Source organism: Hylobates moloch, unplaced genomic scaffold, assembly GCF_009828535.3.
Source record: "Hylobates moloch isolate HMO894 unplaced genomic scaffold, HMol_V3 SCAFFOLD_15, whole genome shotgun sequence".
Classification (NCBI taxonomy): domain Eukaryota; kingdom Metazoa; phylum Chordata; class Mammalia; order Primates; family Hylobatidae; genus Hylobates; species Hylobates moloch.
Genome location: NW_026652290.1, coordinates 43,075,053 through 43,098,108, shown reverse-complemented (window position 1 = coordinate 43,098,108; position 23,056 = coordinate 43,075,053). Strand labels below are relative to the sequence as shown.

General features: G+C 41.9%; 1 protein-coding gene across 5 annotated transcripts in view; it reads right to left on the bottom strand.

The window, feature by feature from the left end:
* The window catches only part of AFF3 (ALF transcription elongation factor 3), a 611,721-nt gene that overhangs the window by 290,359 nt on the left and 298,306 nt on the right, over window positions 1-23,056 (bottom strand). For all 5 annotated transcript variants that reach the window (XM_058429074.1, XM_032176529.2, XM_032176532.2 and 2 more), the window contains one exon: window positions 14,402-14,449. In XM_058429074.1, the coding sequence (XP_058285057.1) occupies window positions 14,402-14,449 (48 nt within the window). The remainder of the gene's footprint in view (window positions 1-14,401; window positions 14,450-23,056) is intronic.

The following is a 23,056-nucleotide window of genomic DNA, read 5'->3' as shown; positions in this document are numbered from 1 at the left end:
TAATAAGTGTTTACAAACATTTTTAGCTAACTTTAAAGGTACTATTTTTAAAAGCCTATCCTTCCCGAACCCCCCGCCCACCCCAAGCATGCACTGTTAAACTGAATTCAAAAACATGTTCAAAGAACTGACCAAAAATACCATTAGGTCACAAGTTACTGCCAGAGAAGGAAAAGCTACAATGATTCAGAAAGTATTAATAAATATGCAGAAATAAGTATTCTGATAATGTTAAGGTAATTAGCATAGAATCCCAGGGTGATTTTTAAAAATAATATGTACTTTACATGTAGAAATAAATCTGTATTTGAGACTATTGAAAATATATTTACAAGTACTTGAGGAATAGTTTTAAATACATACAAGTGGATAATAATCATGCTGATCATATGATTTTAACTAGGTTTCAGAAATGTAATCACTGTTCATAGAAAGATACTTAAAAACATGAGTAGTCATATGTTCTTTGCAGTGCTATTCACAGTAGCAAAGACATGGAATCAATCTCCATGCCCTTCAACAGCGGACTGGATAAAGAAAACGTGGCATATATACACCATGGAATACTACACAGCCACACAAAAGAATGAAATTCTGTCCTTTGCAGCAACATGGATGGAGGTGGAGGCCATTATCCGAAGTGAATTAATTCAGGAACAGAAAACAAAATACCAGGTTCTCACTCATAAGTAGGAGCTAGACACTGACTACACAGAGACATCAGGATGGGAGCGATAGACACTGGGGACTACCAAACGGCAGGGGCTGAAAAACCACCAATCGGATATACTTGGGCTCACTACCTAGATGAGGGGATCACTTGGACCCCAAAACTCAGCATCATGCAATATACCCATGTAACAAACATGCCATGTACCCCTCAATCTAAAATAAGATTAAAATTATTAAAAAAGAGAATATAAAATCCTTTTTTTTTTTTTTTTTTTGAGATGGAGTTTCACTCTTGTTGCCCAGGCTGGAGTGCAGCGGTGTGATCTCAGCTCACCGCAACCTCCACGTCCAGGGTTCAAGTGATTCTCCTCCCTCAGCCTCCCGAGTAGCTGGGATTACAGGCATGCATCACCATGCCCGGCTAATTTTGTATGTTTAGTAGAGACAGGGTTTCTCCATGTTGGTCAGGCTGGTCTTAAACTCCCAACCTCAGGTGATCCACCTGCCTTGGCCTCCCAAAGTGCTGGGATTACAGGCATGAGCCACCGCGTCCAGCCCAAAATCCTTAATATTTTTAATTCCACAGAACCACAGATCTCTAATTGTTTGAAGTCACAATAAAAAAGGCACTAAAATAAAAACTTACTAACCAAAAACTGCAATAATAATAAAGAATGAACTGCCCATAGGATATAACTTTTATAACTTTCTAAGGAATCCAGGGGAGAGAGAAAGACACACACTTGCATACATAGGTGTACCTTATTAGTGTGTGTATGGGAGCTATGATAAATAAAATATATCGGCTAGTGCTAGCATATGATAATTCCTTTCAAACCTAGTATCTGGAGACACATGAAGAAGTCCATCTACCCTGAGCTGTCATCAGAAGCTGAAGCTGCTTAGGAAAGTAGTGCTGGCAGAGGGAGGGTCTCTAGAGTATGGAGGTGCTGCACACGGCACTTTTCTAGAATTTCTGAGGTACAAGTGGGCCCAAGAATGGAGTTCTGGGCCAATGAAATAATGGCTCATGTTCAAAAAACAGTTAATTTAGGAGGCTAAAGAATCCCAGCGGTGGGTTAGCGATTCTGAAATTATGGGCTGTATGGACTGCTTCCAAAATCAGAACAAAACAACATGCAAACAAATATGGGGGCATGCTGGAAGAGTTCTGGAAATGTTTGAGTTCCAACCCCGCATTTTCCCAATACTTACATTCCACTGAATCCAATAAGCATAAAAACAAAGAATGGCACATCCACACATCAGATTTATCAGAACGTATAAAACGATGGATAAATGCAATGGCAAAGGAGAAATTAGGTTTCTGAGGTTTTTTAGGTTATAATAAACTAAATGATTACAAGACTATAAGAAGGTAATTACGTCTTATTTAAAATATATGATTATTATCTAGATAGATGTTCTAATTTTTCAAGGCTTATATTGCTTTCATCCTCAAATGATCATTTTCTACCTTAGAAATTATTTTCTAAGATCTGTGTGTGTACAATAGTAATTTGCAGCAAATCAGTGTAATTTCACAACCCTTAATTTGAAAAAATAACAGAGGACACTGTATGTGATTTTCACGATAATAAATACAAATTTAAAATGTATGTCTCGAGTTGATCACTTTGGATAGATGTGTTTTAATTGTTCCAAGAACTGCTTTACACAGAGCATATTAGCAGGGGAAACAGTTTTGACTTCCAGCCCTTGATTCTACCAGCAGCAACATGGTAATTAACCAAATTAACCCTCCAAATGTATTAGCTTGATTTCTTCAACTTGTAAAAATTCATTACCTATCAAAATGAAAGGCTCAGTCTCATGAAAGATACTCAGGATAAAAGTGGCAGATACAAAAGGTCTGAGTTTTCTGACACACACTTTAGCAGGAGCTGCTGCACTCCCTCCTGTTTCTAGCCCTCAGGGGTTAGCATGTGAATTTTCTTCTCTCTTGCATTTGTGCCAATTGTACAATGTGTTCTAATGCTTCCAGGTAGCACAACAGTCTTGGCAGTCCTTGGAGAGCTGATGTTTTAGGGGATGGTAACTTGAACCATTTGCTTCAGGACTAGAAGGACAAAAGGGTGAAGAGCAAGGGGTCAAAATCATTCATTTATTATTCTTCATCCATTTATTCACTGAAAATTTTTTTTTAAATTTTTTGAGATGGAGTCTCACTCTCTTACCCAGGCTGCAGTGCAGTGGTGCGATTTCGGCTTACTACAACCTCTGCCTCCCAGGTTCAGGTGATTCTCCTGCCTCAGCCTCCTGAGTAGCTGGGATTACAGTCACCTGCCACCATGCCCAGCTAATTTTTGTATTTTTAGCAGTGACGGGGTTTCACCATGTTGGCCAGGCTGGTCTCGACCTCCTGACCTCAGGTGATCCAGTTGCCTTGGCCTCCCAAAGTGCTGGGATTACAGGCGTGAGCCACCCTGTCTGGCCATTTATTCACTTTTTATTAAACATCAACTATGTGCCGGTCATCGTGCTCACCCCTGGAGGTAGATAACAACAGCCCAGGAGAAAATAAGAAAGACCATTACATATTAAGTGTAGTAATAAGAATAAAGGGTAACTGGCAGACATGGAAGAGGAACCTCTAACTCAGACTTTGGGAATCACAAAGGCTTCCTGGAGGGAGTGACATCTCTAGTGAGGCTTGGAAGATATGCAGGAGTCGGTCAGCTAAATGTGTGGTCAGGGGTAGGCAGAGCATGTGCCCGGGGTGGGGAAGAGCAGGAGGTGCACCCAGAGGTGATGGTGAGAGCAGTGGTTACGCCTGCAGAAGTGCAGCATGGAGTGTGAGGGGCAACGTGGTGAAAGATGAGTCTGGAAGCATACGCACGGCCACAGCATGTGCGACTCCGCAAACCACGTCTGGGGGTCTCTGGCCCGACTCTATCCTGAACCCAGGGGAGAGCCACGAACAGGTTTCCAGCAAACCTATGCTTTGGAAAGTGGATTCTGCCTCCATCGTGGAGACTGGTGGGAGGCAGAGGGCTGGCAAGCAGGTCTCTGGAGTCGTGTAGGAAAAGGATGGTGGATGAACAAGGAGATAGCTGGAGGTGAAGAGAAGTGGACCCATTGGAGGGAGACAGAGCTGACAGGCTTGGTGAGGAACTGAACATGGTGAGTGTGAGGGAGAAGAAGAACCCAACAGCGTGGACAGCCGGGGAATGAAGATAATCCAACCTGCAGGAGAAGCCGGCAGAGGTGTGAGATGAGTTAAGGTGCAGGTGTCCATGACACATCTAAGTGGAGCAATCTGGTGGCCGCTGGGCAGGTGACAGGAAGTTCAGGAAACAGAGCTGGGTTTGAGACACACTTGAGACCCATCCCCACACAGATGTTACCAGTCACCATGGAAGTACAGCATGTGAGAAGAGAAGAGTCAGGACGGGACCCTGAGGAACACCAACATCAAGGGGGACTTACAGGAAGACAGGTCCACGGAGGAGACCCAGGAGAAAGGACCACAAAGTGGGTGAACCCAGGAGGGTGTGACAAGGACACCAAGGGCATGAGCATTTTCACGTGGATCCTGCAGTCAGCAACATCAAATGCCTGCCAGAGATTACATGGGGAAATGCTCTCCGTACTTCTGATAAGCAAGCCTGGGGTGGTGACCCCAGTAAAAGCCATTTCAGGAAGGAAGGTGGTGGGAGAGATGGCAGTTGGTTGAAGGGGAAATGAAAGTGAAGACGCAGAGAGACTTTGGTCTGGAGAGTCTAGTTAGGAAGGAATAAAGAGCTGCAAGCAATGTAGCACTGAAGATATATATATATATATATATATATGTATATACACACACATACATATATATACATATATACATATATATGTACACACACATATGATGGAAAGAATCTGTATGTGTTTACTGAGAATGAGACACTACCAGAGAGACAGAGGTTAGAAGAGGGCAGAGAGAGGAAGTGCTCGCTCCTGTGCTGGCTTCAGTAGCGCCTGTTTCACTCACCCCTGTACCCCCAGCGCCGAGAACAGAGCCCGGCACAGTGACTGATACCACTGGCCCAGGAGTGCCCACTGGATGGCATCCATCTCTTTGGGGACAGAGAAGGTGAAGCATCTGCGGAGGGTGACGAGGAGAGTGACAAGGAGGTGCTGGTGTTACAGGTGTGCAGCAAGCAGGGATGGTCTAAGACAGGCACTCCCAATGGGCACCTGACAAAATTGGTTCTTGGGGATGAGAAAACCTTACTCTGTGTATAAAGCACAGACTCACATACCATATACAAACAGACATGCGGTATCTCTGTGGTATTAGAATTTCATACGGGAACAATTGGGAGAAAAGTGTCTTACAGGTTCCTGAGGGGGTTGATAAAGTCAATGGTAAAATGACTGAAGGATACCCTCCAAGTCAGTAATGCTGGTGAATATCGCATTGATGGTGAGCTCCAGCGGGAGAAAGTCACCCTTCAAGGAAGACAGCATAGTTTGGTTACTGTGATCCTGCCCTGGCAGTGAGATCAGCATAAAGCAGAGGTCACAACCGGCTGGCTGCCTGGAGGGGTCCGCGATCCAGGCCTCCAGCACTGGCTGCTGGAGATAAGCAGCCTGGACTCCATCCTGTCAGTCCTGGAGCGACTCAGGAGCAGTGCAGACCAGAGAGTGGACAAGCAAGGCAGCAAGCATGAACATGTAGCGAGCTAGCAGAGACCACCACGAGACGGACCCACTTCCAAAGGGGGCCATGACTCAGTATAACAATCCCAGCCACAGGCTGAAACCAGCAAGGCTTTTGAGGAGAAACACTGAAGTGCCCTTAGGGAATTTGATGGAGGCTGTAATGGGACTGAAAGGTCTTTGGTGGCTTATACTCGAGGACCTGTTTGCAAGAACTAGCTGCCTGATGGAATTCCTAGGTCAGAGTGAAAAGTTAAAAATGTTGGGTAGAGCTGAAGTTCACAGAGCCCTTCATGCTAGGGATTTTATGGCACAAGAATTACACACACACATCACACATGTACACACATTCACACTCCAAAGATACTTTTAGTAGAATCTTATTTGCTTTCATATTTTAAGTACTAATATCACGTCAGCAGATATTTTGGTGTCTCTACAGTAAGTCCTCACTTAATGTCATCAATAGGGTTTTTGAAACTGAGGCTTCTAAGTGAAATGCTATATAATAAAAGCAGTTTTACCATAGGCTAATTTTGATAGAAACGAGAGTTAAGTTCTTACAGCACATTTCTGATCACAGAAACATCACCAAACTTCTCCATAAGGTCCAAACACTTTTAATATTAAACACTGAAAAAATGTGAGCTACACATACATTAAAGAAATATTAATAAAACAAGTAAGAAAAATACCATTCAGGACATAGGCATGGGCAAAGACTTCATGACTAAAACACCAAAAGCAATTGTAACAAAAGCCAAAATTGACAAATGGGATCTAATTAAACTAAAGAGCTTCTGCACAGCAAAAGAAACTATCATCAGAGTGAACAGGCAAGCTACAAAATGGGAGAAAATTTTTGCAAGCTACCCATCTGACAAAGGTCTAATATCCAGAATCTACAAGGAACTGAAACATATTTACAAGAAAAAAACAACCTCATCAAAAAGTGGGCAAAGGATATGAACAGACACTTCTCAAAAGAAGACATTTATGCAGCCAACAAACATATGAAAAAAAGCTCATCATCACTGGTCATTAGAGAAATGCAAATCAAAACTACAATGTGATATCATCTTAGGCCAGTTAGAATGGAGATCATTAAAAAGTCAGGAAACAGATGCTGGCGAGGCTGTGGAGAAAGAGGAATGCTTTTACGCTGTTGGTGGGAGTATAAATTAGTTCAACCATTGTGGAAGACATTGTGGCGATTCCTCAAGGATCTAGAACCAGAAATACCAGTTGACCCAGCAATCCCATTACAGGGTATATACTCAAAGGATTATAAATCACTCTACTATAAGGACACATGCACAAGTATGTTTACTGCAGCACTATTTACAATAGCAAAGACTTGGAACCAACCCAAATGCTCATCAATGATAGACTGGATAAAGAAAATGTGGCATATATACACTATGGAATACTATGCCGCCATAAAAAGGATGAGTTCATGTCCTTTGCAGGGACATAGATGAAGCCATCATTCTCAGCAAATTAACACAGGAACAGAATACCAAACACCACATGTTCTCACTCATAAGTGGGAGTTGAACAATGAGAACACATGGACACAAGGAGGGGAACATCACACACCTGGGCCTATCAGAGGGTGGAGGGCAAGGGGAGGGAGAGCATTAGGACAAATACCTAATGCATGCAGGGCTCAAAACCTATATGACCGGTTGATGGGTGCAGCAAACCAACATGGTACATGTATACCTATGTAACAAACCTGCACATTCTGCACATGTATCCCAGTGCTTAAAGTAAAAAAAAATAAATAAATAAAAATAAAATAAAATAACCAAGTAAGATAATTACTTACACCATTCTTGGTGAATAAGTGAGTGACTGCAGTTGTAGTGGTGGTGGTTTCCATCAAGGAATAAACGTCTGCAAAGCAAAAATTGTAAGGAGCACCTCCTCCTGCCACGAAGTTTAAAGATAATCATGTGCCAGGCGCGATGGCTCATGCCTGTAATCTCAGCACTTTGGGAGGCCGAGACAGGTGGATCACCTGAGGTCAGGAGTTCGAGAACAGCCTGGCCAACATGGTGAAAACCCTTCTCTACTAAAAATACAAAAATTAGCTAGGTGTGGTGGCAGGTGACTGTAACCCAGCTACTCGGGAGGCTGAGGCAGGAGAATTGCTTGAACCCAGGAGGCTGAGACTGTGCCACTGTACACCCGCCTGGGTGACAGAGTGAGACTCTGTCTCAAAAAAACAAAAACAAAAACAAAATAAAACAAAGACAATCACAACAGGGCCTGCTCACCTAGTGCTTTCATACCACGCTGTTTATTGTTGTGCATCTGTATGACTATTGTAGACTTGATGATTTGTATGTTAGAATCATTTCTATTAATTCATTCATTTTCAGGCCGCTTATCCTAGTTCAGTGGGGTGGGTGGTTGGAGAAAGGTGGGCGCCAGCTCTGGTCAGGACGCCAGCCAACCCCTGGCAAGGCACACTCACATACACCCACACTCACTGACACTAGGACTGTGAAGACATGCCAGTGAACCTAAAGGGCACATCTTTGGGATGTAAGAGGAAACTGGAGTCCCAGAGAAAACCCACACAGACTTGGGGACAATGTACAGGCTCCACACATGGTGGCCCTGGATGGGAATTGGGTTTTTTTCTCATCAACCTTATAACAAAACAAAGTTGAATGAAATGATGTTATTTGAGCATCTGCTGTATGCTTCTTAATTAGCATTCTAAAAACCCTTTTAAATGCCTTAAAATATAATAACTATAAAAGTAATCTTCAGTTCTCATCTCCAGTAAGTTTTCAAAGTCTGATGAATACGAATGGTGATATTAAGTATGGGAACAAGAAAGAAAAAATAAAATTGCATTGGTTCTCTTAAATAAAGTTAACAAATGACATAAACCAGGTTAGCTGGCTAGTACTGAACACTAGCATTTCACTGCTGGAGAAGAACACTCAAATGAAACCCAGATTGAAAATAAGTGTTTGGGGAATTTACACATTTGAAGGTACTGATAGATACTATGATTTGACATGTATTAACATTTTCAACTCCGTACAATTAAAAACACTGCAATCGAAAACCTCATTCATGGATAAAGATAAGAATTTGCACTTATTGTTCTATGTGATCTACATTTAAGCCCTTATTTTTTGAAAATGCTCACTAAAATATAAAGAAGAAAAAACTATAAAGATGTTACGAAAATGCGAATGGACTATATGGATGACAATGTGTACTCCAATGGCCCACACACATACGAGACCAGTAAGGTTGTTATCTCTCAGCTCCAATCCCACCCTTCTACCCTCTTGTTTTGTGTTGCTGGGGCTGGACTCTCTGCAAATCACCTTTCAAGGACGTACTGCTGTTGAAAGAGGCACACCTCTATTTGTTTTCTCCCCTGCATTCCTCCTCTAACTCACTAATCCCACCTGCTCAGTGCCTTCTGCATGTGGCAGGTGTTCGAAGGTACTGAGTACATCTACTTCTATTTGACCTACTTGCCTTGGTCCTCTAGTGTAGTGCTGAAGTTCTCCAAGTATCTCCAAGAAACTATGAAACCTTCGCAGTAAAATATTGACAAATGCCCCATGAAAAGATATTGACTGTGGTATCAGAACCCACTTTTTACTGTTAGGGCAGAAGTTATAATCTCACAGACTTTTAGATGCTTGGGCTGCTAACATGTCCTTCATCTTCTAGGCATATGGTTCTGCAAACAACTTTGTGATTTCTAATGACGTGCATCAAAATGAAACAGGTAAATACCAAAGGGTGAGGCTGTTCATTCTCAACAGGAGGTTCTGGACTTCCAGTGTTCCTTTACCCATCACCCCAAAGCCTCTTGGCTCAGAACAGATTCTGAATTAAGGTGGTCTCTTGTCCCACCTCTGCTAGAAAATGAACGCCTCCAGAGTCACTGCCAACTCCACAGATTGTAGTCACAGGGCCCTACAACATAGTGGCAAGCTGTTGGCCACAGCTTGCAGGCACCAGGGTGCCCTTAGCAGGTAGAAGTGAAGCCATTTAGGAAGGGCTTTCGGTTTCACCCCAAAGGATTATCATAATAGCATTTATGAACAATTAATCTCACAGATATAAAATGAGATATAAAAGTGTGGTATTTCTGTCCCTAACCGTTCAGATGGCTAAATGCAAAAAGAAAACACAGGACTACCAAGTCAACTAACTTATCTTGGTTAGACTTATTGTAGGTGTTTCTCAGTGAATTTCTCTAGCCCTCCATTGGGCTGACTTTTGAGTTTATTTTGCTACAACAAGTAATGGGATATATTAATGGCGCACCTCTACAGTTACACCTGGATTGATTTTGCCATTGGTGAGCTTCATTTCATCACTAATGATGAAATCTTTGCTCTTGGAAACAAATGAAATAACTTATAAAGGAAACAGTATGAGCTAGAAAAAAAAGCCTGCCTGTCTGAAGCAGGGAAGATTTGACCTAGGTCCCCCTCTGCAAATGACCCAAATAGGTCACTGAAAACAAGTTACCTCTTTGTTCTCTACCTTCTGGTAGGCATAGAATGGCGAGTATGTTTTCATTTGATTGATATTTGTGAGCACAAGGCTTCTCTTGTCCCACCATCCGGGGTCTGCACATGTGAGGGGCTATCGTGATGTGCATTTCCCAAGTCAGTGCCCTCAACTCACAAATCTCCCAGGACCACAACTGGAAATCATCCCATCCAGGATGCTCCTGAGTTTCTTGGAAACCAAGGAAAAAATGAGTTCCCTTTATTTGCCTCAAGTTTGTTCCACTATAATGTCAGGAAACTGGCTGAGGTCTCCAAAGTTTAAACAAGTACTACTTACCCCCTTCAGATAAACAAAATGCAACTCTAAGTAAATATTCCCTAAGAATATTTTGCAGCACACTGGAATTAAATTAGTGGCTAAAGATGATGAGAGCCAAGAAAGTAATCTGCTCAGATGTTGCACTGAAATTGTCTCTAAATTCATTCCTTAAGTCCAAACCAGAATCTCAAACACTGGTCTCTTATCACAAAGGCACTCTATGTTATGAGTGTCTTCAACAAATGCCATGTAAAGCTGTCTTGCATAAAAACTGTACATCCTAGATTCCAGCCCAGCACTCCCACCCATTAAGTTATAAACCAATTTTATTTGCTGAACAAATGTTAATGCCATTCTATGTTAATGGATAATGCTATGAAAAGCACCTAAGTATTACAGCACTGGAACCTTTAAGGATAAAACAGAGTGTAACTTAGAAAACTGCCTGTTACAAATGTATGTCAGCCATGAAAGCTTCTAGCCCTGATCGCCCATCCTCACAGAACTCTGTTTTAATTTCTCCCTCAGTTAAGAGAATTTTGCAATAACGCACAGATTTATTAGGTCCCAGGAATAAAACTGAGTAAGGATAAAAAATAATTATATGTTAGAACACAATGTAATATTCAAATAACTTGAAAACAGTCACCTCAGCAAAAATAAGGAGGAGAGAGGAAGAAGTTAAAGATGAGGTTGATAACACTGGCTATAAAACCTCTGAATTTAAGTGCATAAATGCATGATCTGGCACTTCTGCATCATAAACAGGTAGAAACGGGAAACCTCCCATTCACAATGAATTGCCTGAGTGGTTTCATTAATGAGCCAGGGGGATGTCTTCATCTAGTAAGTCAGCACAATAGTTAAGAGAGGTTGCTGTGCAAGGCATCTTCATTAGAATCCCAGCTCTACCACTTGCTAGCTGTGTGACCTTGAGCAAGTTGTGTTTAATTTCTCCTCACTTCAGTTTCTTCATCTGTAAAATGGGAATGTTACCAATGCCTACCTCATGAAGCAGCTGTGAGGGTTAAATCACAGCTTAGAACTGTGCCTCACACATAATGCATGCTCAGTCAATGTCAGCTCTTCATCACTTGGTGGTTGTTATTGTATGAGGGACGTATTGCAATTGGAAAGGGAGCTGAAGGGAAGTTACAGCCTTTCCTCCCAAGAAGTCTCTAAATTCACTGACTGCATTTTCTGTTTTCTCGAGTTTGGCTTCTGCCCCCTCTACTCCACAAAAAGGGCACTTGCAAAGGTCACCAGCAACGTTTCTGTGGTCTAATCCATTGTGTGGTTTTATTTTTATTTATTTTTATTTTATTTTATTTTATTATTATACTTTAGGTTTTAGGGTACATGTGCACAATGTGCAGGTTTGTTACATATGTATCCATGTGCCAACATTGTGTGGTTTTAGATCCTCATCTTTCTCGTCCTCTCAGAAACTCTGAACACCATTGAGCTTGAATCTCATTCCTTGGATTCCATGACTTTTCACTGCATAATTTTCCCTCCACTTTTCTTGTCACTCCCTCTCACTTCCCCTTGCCAGTGGCTATTCCTTCCCTTAGTCTCTAAAAGTCAGAATTTAGATTCTCACTGTTCCTCAGTCTCTAGTCTCTCTCCAGAAAAATTTACCTATTTCTACGGTGTTATTACCAATGGCATGCTAATTAATCCAAAATGTTGGTCTAACACCTCAGACCTCTGCTCTGACCTCCTGACCTCCAATATGTTGTGCTATGTTCTCTGTGTTTACTTGAGTGTCCCAAATGCACGCCAAACTCATCATGTCTAAAAATGAATTTATGATTTCTGCCCTTCCCGCAAACCAGGATCTCCCCTAATGTTTCCCATGGCCGTGAGCGCACCACCAAGCATCTCTGGTCTGGACTCCTGCAACAGCCTCCCACTCCCTCATGCTTCCCCTTTTCCCTGTGGATCCCTCTCCATAGCAGCCAGAGTGGTGCATTTAAACTGCTAATGTGATCACATCACTCTGCTCAAATGCTCAGCTGATCCACATCTTACAGGATCTACGACCTAGCTCTGTCTGCCTCTCCTGCTTAGCTTTATCTACCTACTCACCAACCATTCTGGCTTTCCCTCTCCTTGGAGCCACAATCTTGGAGGAAGCCTGGTGTGTGACAGATACACAACAAATACTATGGGCGGTAACCAAGAGTCCTGTGCTTGTGTTTGGAGGTGAAGGGGGCAGAGGATCTTGGAGAATGACTAATGTCAGTGACGCAGGCATAGACAGAAAGCCATTCCAGGAAACACTGGGAACACTAACGCGATCCCCTAGGAGCGTCCCAAATACCAACTACTACTACTAACGCCTTAGGCTGACAAGTAGGGAGACAGAGTAAAAAGCTCCAGGCTCAACTAGTGCCACCATCATCTCTCTTTCCTCCTCGTCCATCCCACCTCCCCTCCTGACTGCTGCTCATCGGCTAGGAATAGTGGAATTTGGAGCTCAGCTGCCTCCTAATCCAGCCACCATCTCCACTGTCCTCTTGCACACACATGCAGACTTCAGCCTTGCATATGGACACAAATCTGTGATCCGGTGGGTCCATGTTCTCCCTTTGTTTCAGGCCTCTTCCGAAGAGGGTTGTGGCACAGGTGCAGCACTGGCGGTGGGAGGGAGGGGAGGACTGGGGCGAGGGGCCATGAGGCTCTCATCAGCTCTCTTTAGAAAACAATAACTATAAAGCTGAATGAGCTCTTGATTGTGACACTCAGTTTTATTCAAATTGAATTTTGCTTTACCTAAACTCTATCCTTTTGGTGTGTGAATTACTCAAGTCTTTATTCAAACTTCAAGCCTTGTATGGAGAAGAGAATAGGAAGGTCAAAGGATGGATTTCTTCGATATCCTCAGAAGGGCCAAGAGAGAATAAGAAGGTAGAATTTTTCTACTTAGGGAAACCAAAGAGGGGATTGGTGTGTTCTGGTATTATCCTTTTGTGGACATAAACACCATAACCGATCAAAGGAAGATGGCTTACAAATGGAATATGTGAACTGCAAACATGAAAGTATGTTGAAAGAGAAAAATAGGAAAAGTTATATCAGCATCTTATGTTGATTGTTCTTTAACTGGAAACAAAGCCCCAGAATAGAGACAATATAGATATAAAATATACTATGTATTTTATTTAACATATACTTAAATACCAGAAATGAAGCTGCCTGTTTTGACAACTGCTTTCTCTATAAATCTCTGCCAGAAAAAAAATCATTATGAATTTAACAAATCACACCTCAATTAGTTATTCTGGTCAACTTGAGACTTAGATTTATTTATGAAATAATGCTTTACAGAAAGAAAAACATCTGGCTTTTTAAAATAGTTGTCAATGTAAAATTTTAACCCAAGTAATTGTATTACTGTAATTCACTAGCAATTCAAAAAAAAGTGTGTAGGATGTCCAAAAGAAAGGGCCATATTAAATTAAAATAAAGTGTTTTTTTTTCTTTACAGTAAAATTCATACCATCTGGCCTAATTTGTCTTGGTGTTTTGCCCAGTGTAGTATCAGCTTTTTGAGAACTATAAATTATTAGGTAACTCCCCTGAAAAAATATGAGTGAAGAAAAAATATGGGTGGATGATGACATCCTGATTATATGTCTGAATATTTGGGAAAACACTGATGTGGTGGAACAGCCCAACCTAAGTCAATCTGGGCACGAAACTGGTTCAGGGAGGGAACCCGCACTAGACACAATGGTGATGAAAAGGACGGGCTCACAGAGGGTGACAGGGAAAATAACATGTGAAACAATAGAGAAATAACAGTTGCAGATCCTGACCATTACCTCTTTGTCAAGTGCTTCTGATTCCAATTAAGTTTACAGGAAAAATAACCAGGCAACCCCTGCCTGACTCCAAAAAAGTACAGACTATTAAAGGATGCTTTTAAATAGCAGGGTGATAAATGGGGCATCCACATGTGAGCACCAGCATATTTTTCATCTAAATTCTGTTCTTCTGTCTTCCAGCTGATCACTTTAATAGGGTGTCACCTCAGCCTGTGCAGAGGTGCCCAAAGGGGGTGCAGCTCCTAGATTGCTAACAGAAGTGTTGTTTCAAAAACTTATGTGACTACTCTCAGAAAAGGTAAATGTCAAACAGACTATGGGCTCCTTTATCATGGAGCCGCAGGTTTCCTTTCTATTTAGAGTCTATGTCGCACAGATTGATAAGACTGTTTAAAGAATAATCTTACCCGGATTATTTCTTCAACACAGCTGTTGGTTTCTCCAGATCTACTCTCCTGAAAGCAAAGAAAAAAAAAATTAAGCCTGATGGAATAGATTGATGACCACACAGAAGACATGCAAGGTTCCAAATTAGCACCCCCCTGACAACAAAAAAATTCAGCGAGTTACAGGTTGAGGGGATGCCTGACCTGGGACTGGCAGACAGGCTCCTTTCCCTAACAGCCGGCTCCCACTGTGGCTGCTGCCCCCCACTTCTCTGGCTGGAGCACCACACACGCACCCCAGAGACTCAACTGTGGCCCCTCTAACCACCCCACTTTAAGCGGGGCGGGCTCCTAGGGGTACAGAACATGACCTGCAGCTATGAGCTCCATTCACCTTGGGTGCCATTAACGTGTGGAAACTGTGGCCTCCGCTACAACAGTGGATCCAATTTATCCACCAAATACATGCCGTGGGCCTACCAAGTACCACAATGGTTGCTACGGCTTAAGTAAAAGTCTGGTATTTCATCGTCCTCAAAGCCTTGGTTTACTGGTTTGATAGGCAGAAAACTGAAAGATCAAAAAGAGAAACATCCTCTGGATGTTGGCCTGGCATGTGGGGCGTCACGCTCAAGTCACTTGTTCTGTCACTCAGGCTGCCCTGTGCTGTGCAGATTTTCCGAGGTGCAGTGGCTTCAGGTCACAGCCGACTCTGGGGAGTGTTTTAAGTTCCAGAGATACTGCATGGGTCCTGCTGGCTACACAGCCAAGAGTGCAGCATGTGGGTTTGTGGGGACACAGAAGCAGTAGACGCTGGTGAAAGTGCCTACCTGTGGTCTCAGGGAGATCACTTCTCTTGGTCCTACAATTCAAGGATGTCAGCCTGAGAGTAGATGCCACTGTGACATCCTGGAATGAAGCTTTTCTCCCCAGTCTCTTCTCCAAGGCCACTCTCCCTTCCTTCTCACTGTTCTCTCTCTACCAGGAATGCTATCTGCACCTTTCCTGGTTTTTGTAGTTAATTTCCTAAATTAATTCCTAGGAATTAATTTCCTAAATTAATTCCTAGGAATTAATTTCCTAGTTAATTCCTAGTTAAGTCATCCTTCGAACAGCAGCTTATCCACAGCTTCCTCAGAGCAGTCACCCTGACCCTAGAGTGTTTGCCCCCAGCAGCCTCCACTTCTTCAGAGTCCTCACCACGACTTCAATTCAATAGTGAAGTCTCCAGTAATATCTCCTCCCTCTAAAACATCAGCTCCCTGCATTCCAGGGCTCCCTGTCTTCCAGTACCATGCTCCACACAGCATGGGGCACACCCAATAACTATTGGCTGGTGGTAGGTGAATGAATAAATGAATGAGTTTACTTCCTGCAGTTCTGAGGGGCATGAGGCTCATCAGAATCAGCACTAGGACATTAAAAAATATCACGAAGGCTCTACCAGTGACCGTGCCATCACACTCTCCATGCCCTGTGTCTGCCAGCTCATTCCTTGTCCTGGGGTACAGTGTTTCCTTTGAAACACTCTACCCTTCACTCGAATAAGGCACCAGGCTGAAGGAAGATATGTGAGGCTTGAAAACGTCCCATACATGACATGAAGGACCTTTCAGGGAGAACTACAAACCACTGCTCAACGAAATAAAAAAGGATACAAACAAATGGAGGAACATTCTATGCTCATGGGTTGGAAGAATCAATACTGCCCAAGGTAATTTATAGATTCAATGCCATCCCCATCAAGCTACCAATGACTTTCTTCACAGAATTGGAAAAAAACTACTTTAAAGTTCATATGGAACCAAAAAAGAGTCCGCATCGCCAAGTCAATCCTAAGCCAAAAGAACAAAGCTGGAGGCATCACACTACCTGACTTCAAACTATACTACAAGGCTACAGTAACCAAAACAGCATGGTACTGGTACCAAAACAGAGACATAGATCAATGGAACAGAACAGAACCCTGAGAAATAATGCCACATATCTACAACTATCTGATCTTTGACAAACCTGACAAAAACAAGCAATGGGGAAAGGAGTCCCTATTTAATAAATGGTGCTGGGAAAACTGGCTAGCCATATGTAGAAAGCTGAAACTGGATCCCTTACTTACACCTTATACAAAAATTAATTCAAGATGGATTAAAGACTTACATGTTAGACCTAAAACCATAAAAACCCTAGAAGAAAACCTAGGCAATACCATTCAGGACATAGGCGTGGGCAAGGACTTCATGTCTAAAACACCAAAAGCAATGGCAACAAAAGCCAAAATTGACAAATGGGATCTAATTAAACTAAAGAGCTTCTGCACAGCAAAAGAAACTACCATCAGGGTGAACAGGTAACCCACAAAATGGGAGAAAATTTTCGCCACCTACTCATCTGATAAAGGGCTAATATCCAGAATCTACATTGAACTCAAACAAATTTACAAGAAAAAAACAAACAACCCCATCAAAAAGTGGGCGAAGGACATGAACAGACACTTCTCAAAAGAAGACATTTATGCAGCCAAAAAACACATGAAAAAATGCTCATCATCACTGGCCATCAGAGAAATGCAAATCAAAACCACAATGAGATACCATCTCACACCAGTTAGAATGGCCATCATTAAAAAGTCAGGAAACAACAGGTGCTGGAGAGGATGTGGAGAAATAGGAATACTTTTACACTGTTGGTGGGACTGTAAACTAGTTCAACCATTGTGGAAGTCAGTGTGGCGATTCCTCAGGGATATAGAACTAGAAATACCATTTGACCCAGCCATCCCATTACTGGGTATATACCCAAAGGACTATAAATCATGCTGCTATAAAGACACATGCACATGTATGTTTATTGTGGCACTATTCACAATAGCAAAGAGTTGGAACCAACCCAAATGTCCAACAACAATAGAATGGATTAAGAAAATGTGGCACATATATACCATGGAATACTATGCAGCCATAAAAAATGATGAGTTCATGTCCTTTGTAGGGACATGGATGAAACTGGAAATCATCATTCTCAGTAAACTATCGCAAGGACAAAAAAACAAACACTGTATGTTCTCACTCATAGGTGGGAATTGAACAATGAGAACACATGGACACAGGAAGGGGAACATCACACTCCGGGGACTGTTGTGGGGTGGGGGGAGTAGGGAGGGATAGCATTAGGAGATATACCTAATGTAAATGACAAGTTAATGGATGCAGCACACCATGATGGCACATGTATACATATGTAACAAACCTGCACATTGTGTACATGTACCCTAAATCTTAAAGTATAATAATAATAAAATTAAAAAAAAAGAAAAAAGAAAAGGTCCCACACATGATCGAGACCTTCTCCTACCCAGAATTAGGGGATTTATCCAAGTCTCCCATCTGAGGCCCTGAGGCCCAGGAAGTTTACACAACTTGCCCAAGCGACACAGAGTTACCATATGGTAATCTCTGTTTTAACTTTTCTTTTTGAGACGGAGTTTCGCTCTTGTTGCCCAGGCTGGAGTGCAATGGCACGACCTTGGCTCACTGCAACCTCTATCTCCTGGGTTCAGACGATTCTTCTGCCTCAGCCTCTCGAGCAGCTGGGATTACAGGCTCCCACCACTATGCCCAGCTAATTTTTGTATTCTTAGTAGAGATGGGGTTTCACCATCTTGGCCAGGCTGGTCTCAAACTCCTGACTTCAGGTAATCCCCTTGCCTCGGCCTCCCAAAGTGCTAGGATTACAGGCACGAGCCACCGTGCCTGGCCTGTTTTAACTTTTTGAGGAACTGTCAAATTGTTTTCCACAGTGGCTGTACCATTTTACATTCCCACCATCAATGTATGAGGGTTCTAATTTCTCCACATTTTCACCAATACTTGCTATTTTATTCTACTTTATAATAGCTATCCTAGTGGATAAGAAATGATGTCTCATTGTGGCTTTGATCTGCATTTCCTTTTTTTTCTTTCTTTTCTTTTTTTTTGAGACGGAGCCTTGCTCTGTCACCCAGGCTGGAGTGCAGTGGCACGATCTTGGCTCACAGCAACCTCTGCCTCCCAGGTTCAAGTGATTCTCTGGCCTCAGTCTCCCGAGTAGCTGAAACTACAGGCGTGTGCCACCATGCCTGGCTAATTTTTGTATTTTTAGTAGAGTTGGGGTTTCACTATGTTAGCCAGGCTGGTCTTGAACTCCTGACCTTGTGATCTGCCCGCCTTGGCCTCCCAAAGTGCTGGGATTACAGGCGTGAGCCACCAGATCTGCATTTTCTTAATGACAAATGATGCTGAGCATCTTGTGTTTACTGAACATTTATTTATCTTCTTTGGAGAAATGTTTATTCAAGTACTTTGCCCATGTTGTAATTGGGTTGTCTTTTTATTGTTTTGTTATAGGAGTTTTTTTCTATATTCTCATATTAGAAGACCCTTAGCAGGTATATAAATTTACAAATATTTTGTTCCATTCTATGGGTTGTTTTTTCACGCTCTTGGTAGTGTTCATGGATGCACAAAACTTTAATTTTGATGAAGTCCAATTTACCCGTTTTTTTTTTCAGCTGTTTGAGCTTTTGAGTATCATATCTAAGAAACCATTGCTAAATTCAAGCCATGAAAATTTCCCTTTATGTTTGTTTTCTTTCAAGAGTTTTACAGACAGTTTTAGCTCTTTTGTATAGGTCTTTGATACAATCGTCTGGGAACTTTTAGGTGAGGTTTATTTTCCTGTGGATTATTTGGTGAATTTTCGTTAAAACAGAAATGTTATCTTTTTGCTTCATTCTAGTCTCATCATTAAAAGACCAACAATAAAATGTGCAAGGCACGGCCACCACTACTAGTAGTGCATGAAGACAACATGCATATCTATCCTTGTAAGCCAAGAAAAATAGTGTTCGATATCATGACACCAATGCTTTCACTAATACTTCACACCTTTTCCTATACTCATCCTTCCTTCTGTTTTCCCAAAAGCTTCAGGTGGCCACACACTTAGTACAAGCTTTCACTCCCCATTCCAAATTCCTTACCCCGGGACTGCTCTGGAAACGTCACCATTCTGACACTCTGATAAAACTGGATCAGAGAGCTCCTTTGGAACCTGATCCTTTTCTGGGGAAGCCTGAGGTGACCATCACAAAGGTTATATAGGAAAGTCTCAGTCGGGCCAGGGGGCTTGATGGTCACTTGGAAGGATTTCCTTTGGCGTTCATGGTGGGAATGAGTGGTCTGAATTAGAAAATGTACTGTCAAACCTACAGAATATCATTAATCATGTCTTTTATCCTACTTCTAAGTCCCAACCATTTCCTACTGCGTAATATGCGGGCAGGGCAAATGCTGAATTCTCAATGTGCTTTCTGTTTTCTACCACAAAACAATTAATCAAGAAAAACTTGATCTCAGGTCCTCCTGGTGGAATCACCCAGATATAACAGCATACTAAAAATACTCTTAAAATTGAACTTCGGGTTTGATTCCTTAAAGCTAAGCTTCCCTGAATATCACACTTTAATTTCTTTTGATGTAGCTTATATAAATGACAGGTTGCTTTTATAACTATCTCCCTTATAATCCTATACATTTCAACTATTCTACTCTGATAAGGAAATGCACTGAGAGAGAAATGCAGGATAGATGCCCGATTAGATACTTCTCTCATCACTGGAGACATAGATGTAGGATCTTTACACTAAGTCATCTCTATGGCAGCTCCAACCAGAAGCCTTGATGGTCTGGACAGACATCAGGTCATTCCCTACTAGGAAGGCCCTTTGTAAAGCTAAGGAGGCGGCAGAAGTGAGGCCAGGATGAGAGACTTCTAACAACAGTCTCAGGAAGTCCTGGCCTTAAATTACAGCATGGACAGTCTTTAGCAGGGGAACCTCTTGAGTCTTTTCAGAACACTGAGAAATGCTTGGGGACTCAAGAAGAGTACCACATTGGTTTGAATCTCCAGGACCCCATTTAGATTGGAGTGAATCCACGGGCCACAGTATTGTAGAAAATCTGAATGGGAAAGAACCTTGGAGCTCCTTTCAGCCCAAGTCAATGACTTTAACAGATGGAGATGCCGTGGCTCAGAGAAGTGAAGGGCTCTGTCCAAAAATCATTCTGGCAGCAAGGCACAGTTGAGGCAGAATCCACTCACATTTCAACACCAGCTCATTGAGTTCTCTACTATCTCATGCTGTCTCCCACAGCTCAATCCCTAGAGCTGGCTCATGCAGAGGTAACTTGCATGCTCACAGTATGAAAATAAAAGAATGCAGATAGTATTGGGGTAAATTTCCTCCTCCTTTCCACCTGGCAAATTACTCAACGCTTGATCATTGCCTCTCACTAGCTAATCTCCAACACCACACGTGTAGACCAAAGGGGGAAGAGAGGAGAGGGGAAGTAGAGAGAAAAAGTCAAATCTACTACCCCTTCTGTGACATTAAAAAATAAGGGGTAAGGGTTTGCGTCCTCAGAAGTAGGAGGATGGAATTCCACCTTATCTTTTCCAAATATACAGAAAGTGTAGGTAGATAGGTAGGGTTGGGGTTGGGGGATCTGGGGGACGTTTACCTTCTTGAGGTCTTTCTCAAATCTGGTTTCAGCTGCAGTTGTGTGCTTACTTTGATTATATTTACATTTTGAAAACTTTCCATGTTTATGAACAAGATTAAAATACGCATGTAATTTACATCTCCAAATTCGTGTTTATATTTTTCACGATAAAGTTATTGCTTTCCTTGGAAAGGTACCCACTGAGAAGGAGGGCTGCACAATGCACATTTTAATTACTCTGTATTTTTTCAGGGTTTGTAGCTGTTGTTTCATGCTGAGTTGCTGAGCTGTTGCTCCGTATTTACTCCAACTTTGATGAACCCACCTCATTTTCCTATCATTACATTTTGAAATCTGTCATAACAGTCTCACCTCATTGAACCTCCAACTAAACTTCAATTAAGAGCTAGCAACCCCAGCTGATTCTCCTCCTCTATAGCACTGCCTAGCATGTGATTTCCCTAAATCCTACCACTTAAATGTACATGCCACACACTGCCAAGAAATGTACAGAACTATGCTGTGGGTAAGTGTAGCTCGGGGAATAGCCAGGAGCATCCCATCCCTGATGGTGGAAGTCCCTAATTACCATGCCAAGCACAGAATATGGGGAGAAGCAGGGCTTACGGAAAAAGAGTGTGATCAAATCAGTGGGAAATGGTATTTCATTGCAGAGTTGGGCTGCACAAGTCCTCATTTTTGAAAATAGTTTAACTCTTTATCACACACACTTCAGGAGGAACTTGCATTCTAAAATACTACTACTTTCAAGTCACAATGCCTTTGTTTATCTTCAAGCACTCAAAAGACCCTCAAACATTTAGAAATTGCATATCTCATGTACACTCTTAAACACTCCTGCAGAAATATTTTTAAATCAGTCTATTCTTGATTTATCAAAAACCTGACATACAAAAAGTTAGGTATGCTGTCAATACCACAAAAGCATTGGTGAGAATCTGAGCTCAAATGCAGGGACCATCATAATTCCATGGGAAGCCCATCCCTACAACTATGTCTCCTGCCTTATCTTTAAGGATAGGGCCACCTGTGAACAGAGGCAGCCAGCCAGTTCTCTCCCAAATTCAGCCTGTCTCACACCTAACCTGTACCATCCCCTGTCAGGGGCTTCACTCTGCTCCCAATCCCCAAGCTAGAAGCCCAGCTGCCTCTGAGCCTCCTCTGATCCTCCTGTCTCCACCATCATCTATATATGTAGATGAGGAAAATGCAGAGGAAAAATGCACAAACAGCCAGGGCTTTAACAGAGCATCAAAATGAGATACGCTAGGAAAAAGGAAGAGAAATATAATGATTATAGTTAGAAGTATTTAATCCATCCCTATTTTTCCTAACAGACAAAGGATACAAAAGCTCAGCTTCAATACTCAATTTTAGGGTCCTTTTAATGTATTGTATCACCAAGGGAAAATAAGTCAACTGTATTTATATCAGCTTACAGAGTGTTTATCATAAATCCAGAAAAACTGAAACTCACTGTTATTTTAAAATCAGGTTAATAATTATACTAGTTGAATATAAACTAAACAGTCAAATCTCAATAGCTCTTCTGTGTAGCAGTAAACAATTTAAAAATATTTAAAAATCCCATCCATAATTTAAGATAAATAAATAAGGATAACCTCAACAAGAAATGTTTGAGATTTGTTTTTAAAACTTCAGAGTTAGCCAGGCGTGATGGTGTCTGTGGTCTCAGCTACTCTGGAGCCTGAGGCAGGAGAATCGCTTGAACCCGGGAGGTGGAGGTTGCAGTGAGCCAAGAGTGCACCACTGCACTCCAGCCTGGATGACACAGTGAGACTCCATCTCAAAAACAACAAGAACAACAACAACCAAAAAGACCAAACAAAAAAAAGGAAAATAAAAAACTTCTGAGTTTTACTGAAAGATACCAAAAAAGACCTGAAAGGGACTGAGCTAGACTTCTCAGATACCTCCCAGTTATCGTATATGATACAAAGCCAAATCAATATATGAAGAGGAACAAACCACAAACTACATTAATTTTAAAAAAATCATTGAGGCAAAATTCAAGTAACATAAAATCTACCATTTTAAAGTAAACAATTCAGGGGCATTTAGTACATTCACAATATTGTAAACCATAATCACCTCT